The sequence below is a fragment of the Mytilus galloprovincialis genome, chromosome 12, assembly GCF_965363235.1.
Source record: "Mytilus galloprovincialis chromosome 12, xbMytGall1.hap1.1, whole genome shotgun sequence".
Classification (NCBI taxonomy): Eukaryota; Metazoa; Mollusca; class Bivalvia; order Mytilida; family Mytilidae; genus Mytilus; species Mytilus galloprovincialis.
Genome location: NC_134849.1, coordinates 45,772,772 through 45,795,910, shown reverse-complemented (window position 1 = coordinate 45,795,910; position 23,139 = coordinate 45,772,772). Strand labels below are relative to the sequence as shown.

The window sequence follows — 23,139 nt, the reverse complement described above, 5'->3', positions numbered from 1 at the left end:
AGAAAACATTTTTTTTTTATTAGATATAAAGAAATTTGTATTTAATGGTTTTTTGAGCTTCTTTTTTTTTATTTTTAAATATGAAGAATATGTACAAGATAATGTATGTATCTGTTTTCATCAAAGTCAAAGTATGAATAAACGAATGGAGATATATATGGAGCAGGCATAATGGAATATAATATTTTGATTCATTTGCTTAATACTATGCTCTAAGTGCACTCTTGTTATGTCAATTCGATACTTTATTTATAGAACTCTCAGCCACGCTTTGCCATCTTTATTATTTAAGCGTGTTTCCAGTCCCCACGACGAGGACGTGGTTCTACCTTGGGGTCCAGATATTATTTTTTTTTTTTAAATTATTTTTAGTCATTATATAGTCATGATAGTAATATGTACATTCCTATCTAAATATTTATACATTTTGTACATGGTGGTCCCATTTTGATAAGCAAACATGTGGAACATCAAATGAGATTAACGAGTCGCATGTCCCCTGTTTTATTGCTACAATAACATCCAATTAACACCTTCAACTTTGTACACGCATCAGACTATACAATTACACGCGCCAGAATATACAATCATTGTAAATAATGAACACCTGTTGAAAACTCAAGATTGTCATTATTAATTTCCTTTCATCTTCAATCAATATGCATAAACATGATAAATATCGTTTAATGAGGCAATAAACAAATAAAAAGATGAAAACAATTACATTTCAATTTTCTTTTCCTCCTGTTTGATTTCAGTTCTTTGTATTTCACAATTTGTGTCAATATTTTCCGGACAATGATGCACAAATAATTCATTTTGCGAGCTTAATATATATTGCACAAAAAGAGTTTTAAAAACAAATTATAAGATAAATAATATGTTCTAAAACACAAGGAAAAGTAATCTCATAATACAATAATTAAACGTAATACTGGCTGTTATTCATAATAGATAAAATATTATGTAAATAATGTTTCATTTTTTTCTATCAATTTTAACTTTCTTGTCGCTAAAATTGTTTTCTTTTGCATATTCTTTTAATATTTATTGCAATAATTAATTTTAATTAAAAAAAAATGTTTTCTTGTCGCCAAATAGTTTCTTGTCGCTTGTCGCTAAAATAATTCTTGTTGACGCTTGTTGTCGCTAATTAGTGAGACCGTCTTGCACAGATACCCCATACCCATGGGTATTTTGAAATGTTGGCAGGTAATACCTGAGGTACATCCAAAGACTCGTGCAGATTTTCATTTTTCCCATACACAATAACTCAATGGAATCTTTTACAAACTACAGTAGTAAATACACAGACAGTCGAGATGTGAAAACTGTCAAAAAATGAGAAAATAAAGGGTGACAGGTAGGTGAAACTTACATGAATGAAGAGATAAATGAAAAATGAACAAATTGATACCCAATTTATATAACTCCAAGGCCGTTAGTTGGCACAAGAAGCGACGAAGCAGCGCATCTATTTTGGACGGGCAAATATCCAGTTTTTGATATGGGACAAGCTCTGACGTCCCACGGCCCCAGCTTGTCTGGCAAAACAGCCGTCAGACGTCAGAGTAATCTCGGACTAGTTTACACCATGAGATTTTCTCTGAGTGCAGACAAAAAAGTGTAATTTTAAAAGATTTAAATTAAAGCCTGGCAGCACCTAGATACATTAAAGTTGTATTCATTTTCTATTTTAACATGAAAAATACTGTTGTGGATTTTGCTAAACATTTTCTTTCCTTGCCACAGGTAGTGTAAAATAAACAAAGTCATGTGAAATCTTTGAGATGGTCCCCTCAGGTAATGATTGTATTGTATCATATTGCTTGAAATGGACAATAGAAATCTACTCACAACAAAGGTGATTTAAATAGTGTAAATGAGTGGACTGTATCAAAGAACACTCAGGTGTTTGTTTATTTCACCATCTTCTGTGCCAAGGAAAGAAAATGTTCATCAAAATCTATAAAGTGTTTTAACTTTTTAAAACATAAATTGGATGCAACATGTTTTCTCTAGGTGCTGCCAGGCTTTAAAACTTTTAAAATTACACAGTTTTGTCTGCACTCAGAGAAAATCTCATTTTGTAAACACAGCTATTTTTGTTAAAGTGTATAGATCAACCTTCAATAGCTTCATCTCCTGTACATACATGTAGTTTTTTTTAATCACTACATCTGTTCCTGCACCGTTTTGTATATAACTAAAATATTAACTAGTTTTAAATAAAAAGGCCACATATGCACCAGTTATTAATCATCTTTATTCAGATGGAAAACTGGAAAACTTAAAGAAGGTATGTAGATTGAAGCTGGTGTGAGGGTTTATAGTTTGGTATAGCTTTAATTAGATTGATTTCCTTGCAGTATTTAAAAGTAAACTGAGATTCACATCTTTAATGCACCTTATCGCTAATCTTCGAAATCTGTGCCGTTCAAACTATTGCTGTCATACAACAATCATGGACAAATAGCGATCAGGTGTATATCAATAGTGTCCTTGGAAAGAAAGTATAATTATCATTACCATTATATTATATTTCCCACTCATCTCAGCTATGATGTTGGCTGATACAGATTTTTTTTAACTTTATTTGTACTATATTTGACCTTTATCATGATCTTTTTCACTTTATTATGGCCCCGCAACGAAGTTGTTGGTGCCATATAGTTTTACCCTTGTCCGAAATTGCGCAATTCCGAAATTCCGTCATTCCGCAACAAACCATTATACAGAGTTTTTTTCTAAATGCCTTCAGATATTGGGCTGATGTTTGGTATGTGAGTTAACCATGATGAGTTACAGATTAAGTTTCGTTCCGTTCCACTAATTTTTGCCGAAATTACGGGCTTTGGACTTTGAGAAATTGTTGAAAATCAGTTATACAGACTTTTTTTCTAAACGCCTTCAGATATTGGGCTGATTTTTGGTACATGAGTTACAGATCAAGTTTAAGTTTCGTTGAAATTACGGGCTTTGGACTTTGATAAATTATTGAAAATCACAGTTATACAGATTTTGTGTCCACATGTGTTATTGAAATTGCAGATTTTTCAACTTTTTGGGACGGGGCCATTCGTGTCGCTTTGACACATCTAGTTTGTACTATATTTGACCTTTATCATGATCATGTTTGTGTACATGTATTACTGTATATACAATGTATAATCTTCTTTGTAATTCAGCTCTTTACCAACATACTGATGATAATGTGCGAGACACTGATTTTACTATATTGCACATGGCCATGACATGGCCTGACATCTTATTTCTTTACAAATATTATTTATCTTTTACAGAGGAAGCTATACAGATGTGTACAAAAAATATGGAGTTAATCGTGAAATTTTAGACACAGATTTTAATCCTACAAGAATGACTACTCCTGAGGTTTTACCAAATGTAAGTGTGTAGAATGTGGCTACTACACAATTTGCAAACACAAACACACTTAAGCTTGTGTGGATTAAAGGGAAACTTCGCAAAAAAATCAAAAATTGATATTATGTTCATTCTGTATAAAAATGCTCAAATTCAAAGATATTAAAGTTTTATTCCGCTAGATAAGCGATCACCATCGATTTTAAATTTAGAGTATCAATTCTCTGCGATCCGCCATTTTGTCTTCTTTCCCGATTAATAAAAACGATATGTCTATAAACCACAAAGAAACAAAACTACAGTAACCGATGTAGTCGTAATTGCGTGTCGATATCTTGTCAATCGTACGGTTGTTTTATCCGACTAACTAACTTGATACGAAAAATATTCTTACTTTTTTTAAATTACCATGGTCTGTTGTTTTTAAACTGTTGATATTGGAATTAGGTGAAAAGTCAAAGTTGAAATCATAAATAAGTGTTCCGTGAAAATTGTTTTCGAAAATCTAATTTGTTCATAATTCTTTAAAGTAATAAACAAATATATTTTGATCTTCCCTCATCTGATCACCAGCATGGCTAAAGGTATTACTTCCAAAGGTATTGTGAGGGGTGTGAGGTGACACGTCCAGGTATTCAAGCGATTTCCTGTCGGGCTTGCAAGTTCATGCATCGTTTCACTTCTGCAGGTATTGATCAGTGTACACGGCTGATAACTTATAACTTATAACTTTCCATTTTGAAATATCAGATGAATAATATACAACTCTGTCTTACTTGTCATTACTAAACTCATACGCTTGTTTATAAATAACATTTCTGGTGTAAAGAATATAAATACCCAAAAAATAAGATTTGATGAAATTAAAATCTATTTAAATATTTTTTCCAAGGGTGAATTTGGGAAAATGTAATATATAGTCATTGTCAATAGTGAAGGACAGATTGGAACAGACCAGAAATATTGATTTAAAAAAATGTACGCACTTGCCGACGATTCGTTAATACGACTGGATAGAAAGTTACGGAACTATAGCGCAATTTAAAATATATACATGTATACATTGAACATAAGAAAAAAACATATATTTTGAATAAATAGGGGTAAAAGTGTTGTAAATAGACTAGTCCACGTATGCCAACAGTATGTAATCATCGAATGTCGATAGACTATTGTATACCAGAAGAAGAAGAGAACCAATTTGATTTAAATACAGGTCGATGTATAACTTTTGCTTTGGTTCATTGAAGCTGTGGACCTAGTAAAATCACAGATTTATATTTCAATAAGATTGTTCTCGAACAAAGGAAGTAATTCGTCATCACAATTGTTATATATGCCACTGGACGAACACTAATTATCCCCAGGGAATGTGAATATTTTGCTGGGAAACTTTTGAGTATCAAAGTTTCAAATTAATTTCGGGATTTATTTTCTTTCTTGGTATTCAATAACAGAAAAAAGAATAAATTACTTGTTCGCTAAATAGGGGTATTCTTGTCAGATAAAAGACTTTTAGTTATATTTAAAAAATAGGGAAATATGACATTAAATTGGTTCTGTCTTTTTTTTAAACATCGTTAAAAAGATGTGTGTCTAAGGTGAACGCCACAAGAACCCTGTAATACTAGTACGAGAGTATAGCATGTAAACATTCCTTCTCAATAATATGGTTGTATTGGAAATCTTTTCATACAGATTGACAACTCATTGTCCGATATGCATGTAATATTTGCCACATGACGCCCATAGTTCTTTCTACCATCATCATCTTATTCTGTGATATTGCTGTAAACATCGATGGTTCACACCCAAACAAAATGGGAGTAATGGACCTTCAGAGCTTCTCCGTGTTATACACTTGTGAAATATATAGACGAAATTTCTGTATTGAAATGAATCTACATCTCACAAACAGGATTTTCAAATAACGATTGTGAGTAATCACCTTACAAACCAATATAAACGTATGGCAAGATATAACCATGAAGGAATTTAGTTTTTGTCAGACGCAAGAACTCATCACTATATATATCATAAACGTATGGTATATATATGCATACAGTTTCAAATATTAAGAACAAGCGGTCGATGTCGATAGTCTGTTTTCTAACTGTTCAGAGTTAGACATGTCACTTGTTCATTCTTGGAAGCCTTCATATTCCCCGTCTAACGATGGGAACTCTTTCTGATTGTGTTGACTATAAATGCTCGTATGGTAATTCTGTCGTTTATCTGTACAAGCGGTTGCATTTCCTCTCCTTTCCCAACAAACAAACGAACGAAACGCCACTAGTCTGATTTCTCTGGAGCTCATCCTCAATGGCTCTTATACGTCAGGAAACTTACATGTATACTAATAATGATTGTTTCAAGAACAACGATGTATGGACGAACTATTATAAATTCGTCAATATCAGCTATGCATGACTAAAATATAACTTTTATTACAACTACTGTATTACTTATTTGGATTAATGACGGCTATCATGTTCAACATTGCACAAATATTATCATAGAATTTTAAAAAAAATCCTCAAAAATCCTCAAAAGAAATAATGCCTTAGCTTAGATAATTGATATTCTTTTCACAAAAAGTTCGTGTAAATAATTGTCAAATGAATTTAATTATGTAAGAATAAAATGTTAAAAAGAAACTAAAAAAAAATCATGCATGTTGTATGTTGTATTTTTTTGTCAATTAAAAACTTTAAAATTGCAATAGTTTTATTAGCATTTAAACACAGCCAGATTTGAATACAAGTTAAGAAATTCCGGTAAAGTCAATGATATCAAACAGATGTACAATGGTATATCAAATTGGGTAATATTGCATTTAGTTTTTATAAAAGATTAAAACTACTATTTTTTGCTTCATATTTGAATCTTTACGCCAATTGCCGCTAAGAAAGTAATCAAAAATTGTTTCCTTTTATTTTTACACACTTTCGGAATTACGAATCTGAATTTTATTTTCAATTAATTTACACAATTTAATTATTGTATCTTTATTCTCATCGTGTATTAAATCTTAGTGTATTAACATCGTGACAGCATACTCTTTCTAATCCTTTCTGTTTATCCTTTCCAAATAACAACATTTATACCTGTGTACGCTTGAACTCACACCTGCGGCTAAATAGCTACAAGGTAAACGAATTGACCTCAAGCCGAGAAATATACAGTGACCTTTACAAAATAATATACACACTCTGCTCACACATTAGTTGCATTGACATGATTATCAAAACAATAACGGTAAATAGAACTGAAATATTTTCAGTTCAATATCAGTAAAAATGTTCAATAAATATTTTATGAAAAAAATCTCAACAATAATTAATTAAATTTATTCAAAAACATTTACTAGAGATAATTTTATAGGAGTTTAATTCAATCAATACAAAACGGTATATGCATATTCATTTTCGTTCATTCTTATATTGTGGTTAATAACTTCGACCATTCGTCAGCTGTGCGCTTTTAATTACGTATATTGTCGATAAGCTATAAGAGTTAAACAGATTTTATTTTTTCCCAGAATTCAATAAATCGGGCTAATACGTCACGACCCACTCGAGAATTCAACCAAAAAAGTTACAAATACTTGATTTTCTCCGTTATTAGAAGGAATATAAATTTAAAACTTTGCAGATGTGTTTTTTATGTTAAGATGAACATAATTAGATGATAAGTAAAAAATCGCGGAATTTCCCTTTAAGTTTTTTAACAATCTGACATGATTGGTTGTACTTCCACAGGATGTCCACTAAGGATATTTGGCCATATTGAGTACAGCAGTGAGAAGATGGAATTTTATTGCAATACAATTTGTTATATTTCAGTCAATAAAGAGCAAGAAAAAAATTATTTTATTAAATTTTGCTAAATAGTCATTTGATAGTGAAGATATCAAAACAAAAATAACACACATTTTACAATTTTGATGCATCTTTCAAACTTATACAAAATGCTTATTACCATAAAACTTAAGTGGCATCACTTGGTTCTTGAGATATGTCACTTTGTAATGTTATATGCAAGCAGGGGCAGTCTGCGACGTTAAGCGGTAGCCCGAAGCCCGTGTCTAGTTTAAATAAGCTCGGACTAGTTAACGTACACTGCCGATAGTCCGACCAGTCTAGTGCATATCTGTGTGCACTTTTTTAATCGTTACCGCAAGGATTTGTATAGTAAGATTGTATACAAATCCTTGGTTACCGTAAGTTATATTAACGCAGAATGTCACCCAACGCCATCGATATTAATAAACTGATACTCTCTTCCTTGCAAAAATTCCGTAAACCAGTTTTGACGGTCTCCCTAATAACCGATTGTTCAAAATAAAAAAGCGCGAAAACGGTCAGTACCACGTGTTTTGAAAATGTCAAATTTTGGTAATTATTGATTGATTTACGCTGAATAGACTAAATAAAATATAATCATAACAGAAAATAAAAAAACATTGAACATTTTTGCGGCGGAAGATATTAATTCGTAACTGTCCGCTTGACATCGTGTGTATTTTAGACGATTGGTTATTAGGACGACTTCAGTGACTGGTTACCGTTAATTTTATGAAGAAGTGGAACCAGTTTTGTTTTCACTTCGAAAGTACACATAATTTTGGTCACAAACATCGTTTAATATACATGGCTTCACTGTCGGAAAGTGCAAGACCATGAAAGGCACCAAAAAGTCCGTCTCGCAAGTCCGACCAAGTTACGGAGGCTAAAAAAATACGAGGATAAACGGGTCCGAGAATTTAAAACTCATTGGACGGACGGTCGTCCCTGACCCTGGCTCCAGTACGAGAATCTAGTTATGTTTTGTAGCTACTGTAAGGAGCAGGGAAAAGGAGTCAAATTCTCAGATCCGGACATCCTGGCATTTAAATTTTTCAAGGGGTGATGCAGATAGGATTCCTCTAGATTTTTCATCTATTTGAAGGTGATAACTGATTATTTATATTGTTTTTTAACCAGAGGATATAGTATGATAAAAATCAAAATGGAGATATTATATAGTGTCTTTAAAAATATTAAGTGGGTAAAATTACTAGATTCAACTGGTGTCAATATATATCAATTAAATTAATTTGCATTGAAGTCTATGGAAAATCAAGAGGATTCTTATCCGCATCACCTCTCAACATTGTTTATATAACACAAATTCTAATCATTGATTGGTCAGTTACATGTTGTGATGTCACTGCAGATCTGAGAATTTGTATCTGTATTTGTATTTGAACAGGAGTTGTTCAGCAAATTGAAAAATAATATGAAAAAATATGAAGAATAGAATTTTAACTTATTGATTTTCTTCTTTTCTTGGTCTGCATCAGAAAAGATGATCTCTTTAACTTCCAAAGTCAAATTTGAATGAGAAATTTAATTAATTTCAACAAAATGTGATGGCAAGGGGTTTATAAATATCTACATGTATATATTTATTTTACATGTATGTCTTAAATTCAAAGAAAAAAGTCTTGAACAGTCTTGTCAACAGTTTTAGAGAAGGTTTTTTTTTTAACGAAAGTAGAATTTTTTATATTACATGGAGAAAAACTCTATATTTTTGAAAAGTTATATACACTTCCAGATACAAAAATGTAACCTCAGAATGCAGGATTTTACATCTAATATTCCAAAATTTTCTTGGGGGGGGGGGCATGCCCCCAAACCCCCCTAGCTGGTTTGGATCACTTCGTGATCCTCACCGGTGACACAGATTTTATTCGGTCCAGTACATATAAATTTGGGCTAGTAATTTTTATTTTTTACTAGCCCATAGGGCTAGTGCTTCAAATAGTTTTTGGCACAGACTGCAGGGGTCCGTGGACAACATGCTCCATATATTTTATTTTTAAAGTTGAAGGTTGAGACCAATATTAATACTTACTGTTACAATGACTATATCATTCTTTGAACATGTCGAGGGGAAAATACATATATTTGGTTGCAAACTACATAATCATGAGTAACATCTGAAAAAAACTTCATAACAGTATAGAAATTAAGATGAAATATATAAACATATAGATTATGCCCTGATTGGTGATGATCTAGACATATTTTTTACCCAAAAAAATTGAAGAAACAAGCAAATATTGATATTTAGTTTTATTGTAATTTTTGACCTTTTTGTCATCTTTGTTAAATCTGTCACTGAAGTTTTGAGGTTTTGATCAAATCTGTCTCATATTTTCATGAATCATTTAGCATTGTAGCACTCAAGATTACAACTCAAATATGTGATAGACAAATTAAAAGTTCATAATTTGTTGGGTTTTTTCTCTTCAGAATTTTAACCATAACTTGCATATCGACAAGGCAGGCCTTGCAAGTAAAAGATTGACATTTGGAACTCCTTCATACCCTTCCCCTCTTGATAGGATAAGAGGAGGGAGAAATGACAGAGCCAACCAGTTTGGTCTCCTGGTTGGAAAAGAAGCATCATTTGAAGGCAACCAGTCTTATCCTAAAATAAACAGGGGCCAGTTATGTTTGGATGAGACCATGATGAAACCTAAAACATCCAGAATTATTCAAGGTCAGTTTTCTTATTGAAGCACATTAAATAAATAAGTCATACAATAAGTCAATTTATGGAAAAACATGATCAGTGTTCTCCCCAGGATTTTTGGATAGCGCTGTGGTAAGCGCGTAATTTTCGACATTTCTCAGTAACTTTATCGCGGCACACGGTTTGTTTGTAATTGATTTGTTAAGTGTTTTTATTATGTCATGCTGTTGATCTTTCCTCTTGTTATGATGTCCTTGTCATGCTCATGGACGTTACAGTGTCCCTTAATGATGCTTTGTTTGTTAATGTTATTGTCTGGATATAGAAGTCTGAAGAGTCTTTTTTTCTCCATTGTAAATTCATATATTAAATCCTCATACTATCTATGTATAAAACAGAAGGAAGAGTCTTTTTATGCAGTTAATCTGCATTATGCGAGCACCCTAGATTTGTGTTCTACCCAATAAATCCTGAAATACTTGCCATTGTTATTATCTAGCTTGTTACTATGTTATATATAACTAATTGAACACTTTTTTAATACTTTTTATTCTGGATTACAAAAAAAATGACCAGAAAAACCTTAAATGATCGTCGATTTATCCAAAAGTTTTAAAGTTACACATAGGAAGTAGTGCTTATTAAAAATCCTTGTGTAGTTCATTATGACTTGTGCTTTTAGCTAAGATGTCAAAGAACAATTGTATGAAATATTTAATCGCCGAAAATTTCTTAAGACAAGCAGTTTAGATTTCCTAAATGACAAAAGTCGTAGGAATATTGTTTGTCATCAATACGTAGTACAACTACGTCAGTAGTCTATTATATAATTCAACTGTTCATGCTGTTGGCGGCAATTTCAAATTAGAAAAAGAAATTTTCGTAGCTTTTCAATTTGGAGGCAGGTGTGCAAATTAGCAGTGGTCCGAGACCTTCCACTTTTGCAAGCGGAATTTCGACTAGGATAGTTGGTTTCTAGCTACGCCCGACGTAGTCGCCTTACATTTGAAAGAAAATAAGAAATTACTTTGCAAACCTTTTCACCATGTTCACCAAAGTCTCCAATTAAACGAGCTAATAACTTATTTTTATCATTATTATTCATGACGGCGATGTTTATTTTGTTCAACCGCTAGCTTTATACAGAAAATTACCGACAAATATTGTATAAATTCGAGTAAAATCGTATCTGATTGACAAAAACAACATTGTAAACACATAACAATGGCGGCCGTGAAGACAAAATTTTACAAAATCGGATCCGATTCCGGAAGCGGATAAGGGTAATTCCGGGTTTGACGATCATTTACAAAATAAATCCAAGCAGGTGAAAAAATACATCTATGCATGGTAAATGAATATAAACACTAGTATTGTAAACCAAAAGATATATGTAAAAGAAAGAAACAGCAGAAACATATTTTATTCAAAAACTAAAAATTACTTTTTGATAAATTTTAATTTAAAAATCCAATACAACGTGACAGCTGGGAACAGTATATCTAACAATATACATGTTCATGGTCACAGTCTAAATTTTCTTTATAAATGATAAATCATGATAATGCATGTGAGATGCTTTTAAAGTGTAAACATATTACTGCAATTTCGAGGGGCTATTTGTTTTTTTCTCAATTTTGAAGGGTCAATTAAGGTAGCTGAAAGTTTCATTCTTTAGTTTCACAAATAATGCAACTATATTATATATACCTTAATGTAAGTAAATCATATGATGGCATTCTTTAGGCCACTCTACCCCCTCCTGTTTGATAATTTGGAACAATGGCGGATCCAGCCATTTTAAAAAGGGGGCTTCCCAACCCAGAGTAAAGGGGGGTGGTTCCAACTATATGCTCCCATTCAAATGCATTGATCGGCCAAAAAAAGGGAGGGGTTCCAACCCCCGGAACCCCCCCCCTGGATCCGCCACTGTGGAAACGTTCGAGCTCCCTACCCCTAAACCATATGTGGGGCAGATCCAGGATTTTAGGTTAGGAGGGGCGCAAACTTAAATTTTTGCTGAGCAGAGCGAGGCTAAAAAAAAATTGAGGTAAAATTATCGGAATTTTCTTTATTAAGCTGAGAAACAACCCATGCTTTGCAAATTTAAGGGGGGGGGGTGCAAGCCCGCAACCCTCCCCCGTCTAAATCCGCCCCTGCATATATTCAAGTATAGGAAAATATAATAAATAAAAAATGAAATATAGGGGGAGTCCCTGGAGTTACCCCACCCTCCCTGTTTGAGAACTTGGAAACGGTCGAGATCCAACCCCTTAACCATATATATTCATGTTTGTGACAATATGAAAAATCAAATGAAATATAGGAAGAGTCGCTAGGGGTCACCCCACCCCTCCTGTTTTAGAATTTAAAAATGGTCGAGATCCCCATCCCTAAACCATATATATTCATGTATAACAATATAACAAATCAGATGAAAGATAGGGGGAGTCCCTGAGGTCACTGTTCACGCTCCTGTTTGAGAACTTGGAAATGGTCAAGATCCATACCCCTAAACCATATATACTCATGTATGGGACAATATAACAAATCAAATGAAATATAAGGGAAGTCCCTGTGGTCATCCCAACCCTCCTGTTTGAGAACTTGGAAACGGTCGAGATCCCCACACCAAAACAATATATATTCATGTATGGATCAATATAACTAATTAAATGAAATATAGGGGGAGTGCCTTGGGTCACCCTACCCTTCCTGTTTGAGAACTTGGAAACCAATGAGATCCCCACCCCTAAATCATATATATTCATGTATGGGACAATATAACAAATAAAATGAAATGTAGGGGAAGTCCCTAGGGTCACCCTACCCCCAGTGGCGGATCCAGAAATATTCATAAGTGGGGCCCACTGACTGACCTAAGAGGGGCCCGCTCCAGTCATGCTTCAGTGATTACCTATATAAGCAACCAATTTTTTTCCCCAAAAGGGGGGGCGGGCCCCCTGCCCCCTAAATCCTCTGCCTACCCCTACCTGTTTGAGAACTTGAAAACCGTTGAGATCCCTACCCCTAAATTATATATATTCATTTGTATGGGACAAAATAACAAATCATTTACATTTACTATGGGCAAGTCAGTCAGACCTCATCTTTGATCCCTGTTGTAGTGAACATTTGTCTGATTCGTGTCTCATAACTTTTGTACTATAGAACACACACTCAGTTTTCTTTCCAGGGAAACCAGTCCATTCATACTATTACATGTTCATACTACGTAAAATTGAACTTCTAGCAGTCAACTAAAACCAAGGTTAACTACCAAGTAGAACAACTGCAATCATTGGGAACTTGTACCACTGCAGACTCACCATAAAAAATATACATTGATATATGCATTGCTTTTGAAACCATGATAACATATAAATTATTTGCCTTAATAAATAAATCATTAGATAAACATGAATGTACTATATATGAATGTTTAATGTTGAGGCAACATTGCCACAGTTTTCATAATTACGGTTGCCTTGGTTTTTGGTTAACTGCCTTCAGCGCTTACAGCGCTTTGATTCTATGATGGATCTACACCAGACTGCCTGTGCCAAGATTTCTTAGCACCATCAGGTAATGTTGCAGAACATGTAGGACCAACAATAAAGTCATTGTCAGCTTCTGTTTGGTTTTGTAACAAACTGTAGCAGTGTACTGTTTACCTTACGACGTTTGACAGGAATTGACACATTTTAGCATAAAGATTTCTCATTTTTATGACCTAAACGTTTTATAATATTTAAATGGCCTCATCCAAGCTGGACATCGAGAAAGTAAAATTTCTCAAGTCGTATCAGCTTGGGGTTTGTTTTGCTAATCATATCCTCTCAAATTGTTATCAAATGGAAGAATTTCTGACTAAATTATAAGTTCGAATAGGGGATAATTAATATTTAAAAGACTTGGTCATTTTCGGGGTTCGTATGGATAGTAAACCCGGCAAATAATTTGTAACAAACCCCTGTGTTTGATCGTTTTTAAAATCATCGTTTGTTCAAAGTTCGTAAAACAAGTTTGTGAGTGACATCGGGAAATGCGGTCAATTCATTTCATCACATTTCATTCATATATGCCTCTATATTTTCTTTAAATTAAAAAAATCGATGTCAATGTTGAAATCTTTGTTTATTTTGATCTTCCAAAAACACCATTTTTGTAAAATTTATTAGACTGGTCCAGTGAAGTTACTTTAATACAAAGGAAATAATTCATTCAAAAATTGTAAAACCAGTCGATCACGTGATCCGAAGTGAAAAATAAGCGGGAAATTTGAAAAAAATTGAAAAATACGGAGAAAAAATATAGCGACGCGGTTGCATTGGATAGCGCTGCGGTCAGTGCAATAGGACAGCGGGGAATTGCAATAGCGCTGAAAAGCGCTGTGCTAAAACGGCCTGGGGAGAACACTGATGATGATTTGACTAAGTACCACATTAGGCATGAATACATATATTGTCATTTTATTACATAAAAATGCATTGTAACTGAGAAAAAAATTCACATTAAAAATAAAAGCAAATTATTGTTCTTTATAATTCTGTAAGTTTAGAGTAAATTGTTTAATGTAATTATTGTGGAATCATTTTTGTTTTAATATGTATTAATTAAATTAATGTCTTGGTTAATATAAAGTTAATGCTTCTATGTAAATATTTTGTTTTTTCTGAGATAATATATTTTGTAGGATCAGCTTGTACTTAATTGCATGGAAATAATTAAAATTTGAAAAATCATGGCAATAGATTGATTAAAACTCTTGCCATAATTATTATATGTTAGTTCACCAGCATCTTGCTTAATGTTCAACTATATATTTATTCCTTGCTTTTATATGTTTCAGGTTCCAAGTTAAATGATGTGAGTTACTCACCAGCTAGGAGTAAAGGATCCTTTCTGAGTCCCCATGATTCTAGTCTGAACATGTCCAATCATGAGAATTGGTCATTCTATAATTATCTTGGTGGTCACTCAACTTCAGCATTCCCAACAACAGTACGGAATCCAAACAAAGCTATTTGTACAATAAATGCTAAAACATCAGAGGTATGTTCAATGTTTTCATAGATAACAAATTTATACTGAATGATGATCAGTTGAAATTGAAGAAATTTTTAGTTTTTGAGTCAAATGTAAAATTGTGTAAAAAAGTATAATTATTGAATTATAAATGGCAGGTTGGATGAACATTTATGAGAAATAAAACTAACAACGCAATAACACTAAAAGAAAAACATTCCTAGTTTTTGATAGGACAAAGTTATGAAACATTGCTTCATAATTCACATTTTATGCACTATGTTCCTTAGTAATTCTCTTTTGATCTCTTCACATCTTTAAACATCTTATACATCCTTGGCTTTCTAATATTCGGCTTTAAGCATTCCTGATGTTTGGGATGCATAAAATTTAAAAAAAAAAACAACGATTTTTGTCCTGCCATTGTTGATATAGCTATTAGAATTAGTAAACAAAACAGAAAAACCCATGAAAGATAAATTATCTTTTAAGAAAATACTGTTGTTATTACTTGTCACAGTTGATCTAAGTTCTTTTATTAAATTATTAAAGTGAACGAAAAATTTTGACATCTATATTGATATTTGTGTCTTTATTTCATAATTTGAGATTGTATATTTTAGATTTTAATTGCCAATGACATTGCCTGTGTTTTGTTTGGTTATGAGTTAGAAAACCTGATTGGAAAGAATTTGAAAGATCTGATAAAGTTAAAACCAAAAGATCAGGCTACCATTAGTGAATCACATTTGGATGAGGCCTCTGGTGAAATGGTCTCAATTTCTGGAAAAGTGGTAGGTAACACTGGTGCAGAATTATGGTATCTCTTTTGCTTTTGCTGATCTAGTCTTTTTGAACCAAGTCTGCATAAAACAAACATTAATCAATCAATCCGACTTCCTACAGTTCAATTACAAGCTAGTCATTTGGAATCAAATTGAAATTTTAATAAGAGTGAGGTTTAGGTAGATATGGTGCCTTTTCTGAGCATTCCTTCAAACCATGTACCTTTTTAAGTTAAAAATAGTTTTACAAAGTATCATTCAATATACAACAAAATCATCTAAAGTTAAAAAATTCAAGCTACAAAAAGAATTAACCCTTTCACCGATTGCTGCCCAGACAGAAGCTACTCTTAGACGATGGCTTCCCTGGCTACTATTACTCAAGTGGGAGATCTTCATAATAAATGTCAATAAAAACTTGTCTGTAGTTATTTGTGTCTTTATTTCATTACCTAACACCCTGTTCACAGTTTTGTTCATGTTTTGATAATTCTTCATAAAATATTAAAATTTTCAAATTTTCGGCATTATCTAGATGAAATTCTCAGAATTCTACTCTTTGACCCAAAATTGTAATTTTTTAACCCAAAATGGCAAAAATTTAATGAGGCTGTACAAATTCCTTACACTGAACGATGTCCATTCCAAGTGTTTTGTACATAAAACGACATTTTATGTCAAAAAAAGTATACTAGTTTGGCTTCAATTCTTCCATATTCTTTCAAAAAAATGTTCCCTCATTTCAAATTCTCGTAAATTCCGTCAATTTCCTCTGATTTTGACACGGTTTTCAACAAATGGAAGTGCCATGTTTACACTTTCTTCCGGGTATTCAACAAAGAAAGATAACTCATGTTTGCACTGTTTTGAACCGGATATATAAAAGAGGTATTCCAATCCTGGTAAAACGGTACTCATCGTCGGCTGTCTGAAGCGTGAATTCCGGTAAACCGGGACTTATCGCCGAAAGGGTTAAGAGCACTTAAACATGTTTCTCTTTTTTTTCTAGGTTGATGCCTCTGACAGTGAAGGTATTGTCATGCCTGTTTCTATCTGGGTACGAAAGTTAAACTGTAAAACAGAGCCAAGGTGTCTGGTGGTTATGGAACCAGTTGAGAGAACTGTTGCCATGGTTACATTTAATAATAAGGTTTGTAGAGATACATGTAGATGTTTACTTATAAAAATTGGAAGATGTGGTATGATTACACATGAGACAAATCTCCACAAGAAAACAAATGACACAGAAATTAAGAACTATAGGTCTCCATACAACCTTCAATGAGTAGCTTGGTAATAAAGAAAAAAAGAAAATAGCTTTATTATACAGTAATGATATTTTTGTGTGGATTAACTGCATACAATATTTTTCATTCAATTACTATATGAGACATAAAAAACATAAGAGCTTTCTTTAAAGCCTGTAAAGAAAGCATTACACCGCTGTACTTTGACCTATAACTGTTTAGTTAAAACATTGTGACTTGGTTGGAGAGTTGCCTCATTGGCACTCATACCACATTTTTCTAGCTAAAGCATGTGAATTTAGTCAAATACATTGAAATAAATGAAAATACATAAAAATTACTTGAGCACTCAGATGTTATGCTTAAAAAGTTTGTAAAGTAATTTTTTAGCTTTTAAATATAAAACTCTGGGGTGTCAATATAATACATTTTATTTTAGGGTGTAATTTTATCATGTGATCACCAGTTGGCATACCTTCATGGTTTTGACTCTCCTGATGACTTAGAAGGTCTGGATATGACACAGTTGATACCATCATTTAATATACCTATGACAGCATCATCTCTCACAAAGGTTAGTTAATGTGGAATAAAATTGAGAATAGAAATGGGAAATGTGTAATAGAGACAACAAACAGACCAAAGAGAAGAAAAACAGTCAAAGGCCATCAATGGTCTTCAACATAACAAGAAAATCACGCTCCCAGAGGCGGACTTCAGCTGGTCCCTAAACAAGAATGTGTACTAGTTCAGTCAAAATGGACTTTATACTATAGTCCAACAAATATAAATAAACTAAAGTTAAAAAAAAACTTACATGAGACTAAACAGTGGCCAGAGGTTACTGACTTGGTACAGGTGTTAAACATTTGATAGTGATCTCAACCCTCCCCCTATACCTCTATCAAATGAAGAAAAATAATATACATTGATTTGAATATTATTTTAGTATTATTTCAGAATTAAAGATATAAAACCAAATATGATTGGTTGCCTGGAAGTCAATAAATGCAAAACTCCTCCCCAAGGAAGCATACTTTAATTGAACCAAGCCTGTGTGTTTTATCAAATAAGTTCTGTTTGATAGATAAATAAACAAAACTAGCTAAAGATGAATATGTATTATAAAACAAGTATGATCAATATCATGAATACATATGTGTATGTAAAGGAAATCAAGCTGGATTATATATTTACTTTTCTATCACTTTGCCAAAATGTAGATTTTACCGTACTATTTTATAAGCTTCAAGCCATGCATAGATTATTATTAAAAAAAATCTACGAGATAAAATTTTGAACTAAAATATGAGACAACAAAAAGAAGGAATGATGGCACTAAAATTTGTTTTCTGTACACAAGTAAAAAATGAAAATGTCATAAAAATTCCATTATAAAATTTTAACAAAAGAGTTATCTCCACTTGTATGGCTAAATTGAAAAAATAAATCCTACAAAACAAATATTGTGTTTAAGTATAAACAGTGTAAAGTTGAAATTTTAGAGAATTGTAAAACATTGAAAAGAAAAATTAAAACTAACAATTCACCTATAGAAGTTAATATATATTACTTATGTCTTTAAAATAAGTATAGTAACATTTTTTGTCGAGCCTTCGACTTTAGTCAAAAAAGCGAGACTAAGCGATCCTACATTCCGTCGGCGGCGGCGGCGTAAACAAATATTCACTCTGTGGTTAAAGTTTTTGAAATTTTAATAACTTTTTTAAACTATACTGAATTTCTACCAAACTTGGACAGAAGCTTGTTTATGATCATAAGAAAGTATCCAGAAGTAAATTTTGTAAAAATAAAATTCCAATTTTTCCGTATTTTACTTATAAAAGGACTTAGTTTTTCTGCGAGGAAACATTACATTCACTCTGTGGTTAAAGTTTTTAAAATTTTAATAAATTTCATAAACTATCCTTGATTTGTACCAAACTTGGACAGAAGCTTGTTTATAATCATAAGATAGTATCAAGAAGAAAATTTTGTAAAAATATATTTCCACTTTTCCGTATTTTACTTATAAATGGACTTAGTTTTTTTGCCAGAAACAAAACATTCACTCTGTGGTTTAAGTTTTTAAAATTTTTATAATGTTCTTAAACTATCCTGGATTTTTACCAAACTTAGACAGAAGCTTGTTTCTGATCATAAGATATTATTCAGAAGTAAATTTTGTAAAAAAAAAATCGTATTTTACTTATCAATGGACTTAGTTTTTCTTTCAGTTAACATTACATACAGTCTGCAGTTAAAGTTTATACAACATTTATTAGATTCATAAACTATCCTGGATTTTTTACCAAACTTGGAAGCTACTTTCAATCAAAAGACAGTATCAAGATGGAAATTTTTATTGATGTTTTTCTTCATTTTGTTGAGTCTGCGATTAACAGCAAAAGTAGGCGAGACACTGGGTTCCGCGGAACCCTTACAAATTTTTTTATAAGTTGTTCATCTGACTGTTTTTGGATCTAAAAAAATGATGCAACTTTGAATTTTTTTTGCTTTTCCTACAATGATTTGATTCCTGTCCAATTTATTAAGATTAAGGATAAGGAATCTTCAAATGTTTAACAAGTTTTGATATATTTCTTTATATTACACAGGAAATTCGTAAGCAGCAAGCAACAGGCAGAACAAAAGATGGAGTACCTTTCCCACTGAGTATTTCTGTTAAAATGGCGTCAGAAATAGAGGATGATCCAAGGAATATACCACCGAATCAACAGGGTAAATTAACTATTTTTTCAAAAATAAAACTGAATTTCAGTGAAAAATATTAACAAAAAGACTGAATGTGCTAAAATAAGAATCTCAGCAAAATTAAATATCTTGGTCTCTTGTTTCCATGATTATATATATCAAAGCTAACTATTCATATGATATTTTGACATACTTTACTTAGGTTGTGGAGCTTGTTAGAATATAGTTCATAAACTTATTCATTTGTTCTGCAAGACACAAATTTGGTCCAAAATAGCTCTAAAAATTTACAGGTCTCAGGTGTACTTGAAAATCCTACTTAAATATAATTGACACCTATAAATTGTGCCTATGGGTAAGATCCTTAAATTCTTGATCAAGACAAAAATGCTTCAAAAATGTAAAGTTATTTTTGCAATTAAGATTATCTTATAACACATGTAACAGTGCCATCATTCAGTTCCATGTCGGTTTCAAGAATTTATTAGTAACACACTTTTTTCCCCAATCCTTTCACTATATGACTGTATTTGTTTATTAACATGTATTTGTTTTTTAAATGAAATATTGTTTATACTAAGTATGTTAAAATTTAACAGATAGATCTGTTATTATTAGAAGAAATTTCTTCAAAATTGTGAACTCTGAAAATAAGATATGTAATTATCAAACTAAGTCAAACATATTTATGTTCTTAATCTTTTTTAGAAGTTTTTAGTGAAAACAATAGAAATTCTTTCTTTCTTTTCCAGATGGTTGCTATGACAACATCTACCTTGGGATTGTATGGGTATTTTCCAGCATCAGTGGACTGATTACATTTTTTCCTGACGGAAAGATACAGTCCATTAATGAGAACTTTTCTCGTTTGTTGTTTGGTTATAGTAGTGATGAACTTATAGGAAAGGTAACTTGTTTTTACAGTTTAGTTATAGAAATAGTTGTGGCAGCAACGTCTGCCTTAAATTATTAGGCTCTAGTAAATTAATAAAGACATTGTAAAATGAAATATGACAGTTAAAACAATAATTCAATGAAACTATTTTTGTTTGGAAGCATTCAAAATCAGGATATAAAGCAATTGAAAAAAGGCACTTTTCATATTATATTATATCTGGTGCCCAAATTCTAACGCTTGATTAGGGTGCCTTCAAAGGGACCATAAAGAAATAAAAAAGATATGGTTTGATTGCCAATGAGACAACTCTCAACTTAAAACCAAATGAAGATTTATTTTATCTGGAAAAGCTCTTGGAGATTATCAATTGAAAATTGTCTGCAATATGAAATATTTACAAGTGGAAAATCTTGAGGTAGTTTAAGTAAGAAATAAAGTTAATATTTTTTTAGTCTACGGTTTATATAAAAATGTTAAATTTTTGATTTTCATGTTCACAAACTTTTTTATCATGTCGCTGTCTCATTGAATGGATGTTAGACTAATATATTTCTATTTGTGACTTACATGCAATTGAAACCTTACATGTAATTTATGTTACATTGTTGAAGACTATTTTTAGATTTGTTGTTGATCCCTTGGTTGTTTGTTTCTTACAGAACATTTCCATGCTGATTCCTGAAATAAGTGAAATCTTAGAAGATAAAGGATTTAGAGCACCTATGGAAGATTTAGGAGAGGATGAAAGTGTTCATATTAAAAAGAAGAAATGTGAGTACTGTGCAAAAGTGTAAGGAAGATCATTTTATAACCTGATACTAAAACAAAATATTAATACAGCAATGCATTCAATAGACCACTTTCGAGTTCATCCGTCACCGGAAAAAACTCGACAATTATGCACGCCTTTATAAACATTTACCAGATAGAGGGGCTCGCCTGTATCCCTGCACTATTCACGTTCATCAAGCGTCTTAGTGATCGTCATTGTGCAGGATAAACTAGAAATAATGATTGTTCTGAAGGTACCTAATGACAATTCCCTATTGACAGCAGTGCTGATTGTCAATTTTGAAAATTCAATTTGTCGAATAATTTGTACAATATAGAATTATAGTTTTCCAACCACTCGCTCAACATTAGAATGGAAGTGACGACGCCCCTAAACGCACAACTAACGTTCACTAAAACCAGAGTTTTTAACGGAAATGCATCGAACTCGAAAGTTGTCTTTTATGACACAGTTTAACCCTTTTGCCGATGAGTCCCGTTTACCGGGATTCACGCTTCAGACAGCTGACGATGAATCCCGTTTTACCGGGATCAGAATACCTCTTTTATATTTCCCACTCAAAACAGTGCAAATATGAGTTATCTTTCTTTGTTGATTACCCGGATGAAAGTGTCAACATGGCGCTTCCGTTTGTTGAAAACCGTGTCAAAATCAGAGAAATTTATGGAATTTACGAGAATTTGAAATGAGGGAACATTTTTTTTGAAAGAATATGGAAGAATTGAAGCCAAAGTAGTATACTTTTTTTTACATAAAATGTTGATTCATGTACAAACACTTGGAATGGACATCATTCAGTGTAAGGAATTTGTACAGCCTGATTAAATTTTTTCAAAATTTTGCCGTTTTAGGTAAAAGAAATACGATTTTGGGTGAATTTTAAGAATTTCACCCAAATAATGCTGAAAATTCGAAAATTTGAATATTTTATGAAGAAAAAATTTTCAAAACATGAACAAAACTGTTAACAGGGTGTTAGTTAATGAAATAAAGACACAAATAACTACAGAAAAGTTTTTATTGACATCTATTATGAAGATCTCCCACTTGAGTAATAGTAGCCAGGGAAGCCATCGTCTCAGAGTAGCTTCTGTCTGGGCAGCTATCGGTGAAAGGGTTAAACAACAAATGAAACCAAATGTAAAATATCTTTAGAAACAAAAAATAGTTATTGCTCTATCATCCCAATTGTTCTACACATGCTCCATGATTCTGTGTGGAGTTTTTATCAGGGGCACAAAAACCTTGAAAAACATTTACTGAATAAAGTATTTTTGTCAATTTTATGTTATGAGTTAGCAAATAGTTGTCAAAGGTACCAGGATTATAAATTAATACGCCAATTGATGTTTGAAAAAAAAATGCACCAATGACTTAGTGAGTGTATAAGCATACTATGGTTCAATTATTTCCTTAGCATCATAATAATTAAGAGATTAATTTCATATGAATTTTAAATAAGAATTAAAAGATCAATATTTCTATAGCTTTTCCTCATTCAACACCCATATATATTTATCCTATTTTGTTGTTATTTCAGTGTTTGAGACCGACAGTAGTGAGGACCAAGGAATAGGTAGTAGCATTGTATCTGGTCTGGCTGGGAGAGTTGACATACCAATGGAAGGTCTAGGTGATCTTAAACCAGGTGTCACATCTACACCCAATAAAGTCAATTCAGAATCTTTTCTCAAGTAAGGATCTTTCCAATAACAAGTGAGAAATATTGAGTGTTGTCATCTTGCAACAAATATATGTAGATGT

General features: G+C 32.3%; 1 protein-coding gene across 1 annotated transcript in view; it reads left to right on the top strand.

Moving 5' to 3' along the window:
• LOC143053940 (PAS domain-containing serine/threonine-protein kinase-like) overlaps positions 1-23,139 on the top strand; it is a 36,388-nt gene that overhangs the window by 1,255 nt on the left and 11,994 nt on the right. The window contains exons 2-11 of the mRNA XM_076226752.1: positions 3,303-3,405; positions 9,687-9,936; positions 14,762-14,964; positions 15,561-15,731; positions 16,732-16,872; positions 17,409-17,543; positions 19,588-19,711; positions 20,437-20,591; positions 21,242-21,353; positions 22,916-23,069. Coding sequence (XP_076082867.1) covers positions 3,303-3,405; positions 9,687-9,936; positions 14,762-14,964; positions 15,561-15,731; positions 16,732-16,872; positions 17,409-17,543; positions 19,588-19,711; positions 20,437-20,591; positions 21,242-21,353; positions 22,916-23,069 — 1,548 coding nt within the window. The remainder of the gene's footprint in view (positions 1-3,302; positions 3,406-9,686; positions 9,937-14,761; positions 14,965-15,560; positions 15,732-16,731; positions 16,873-17,408; positions 17,544-19,587; positions 19,712-20,436; positions 20,592-21,241; positions 21,354-22,915; positions 23,070-23,139) is intronic.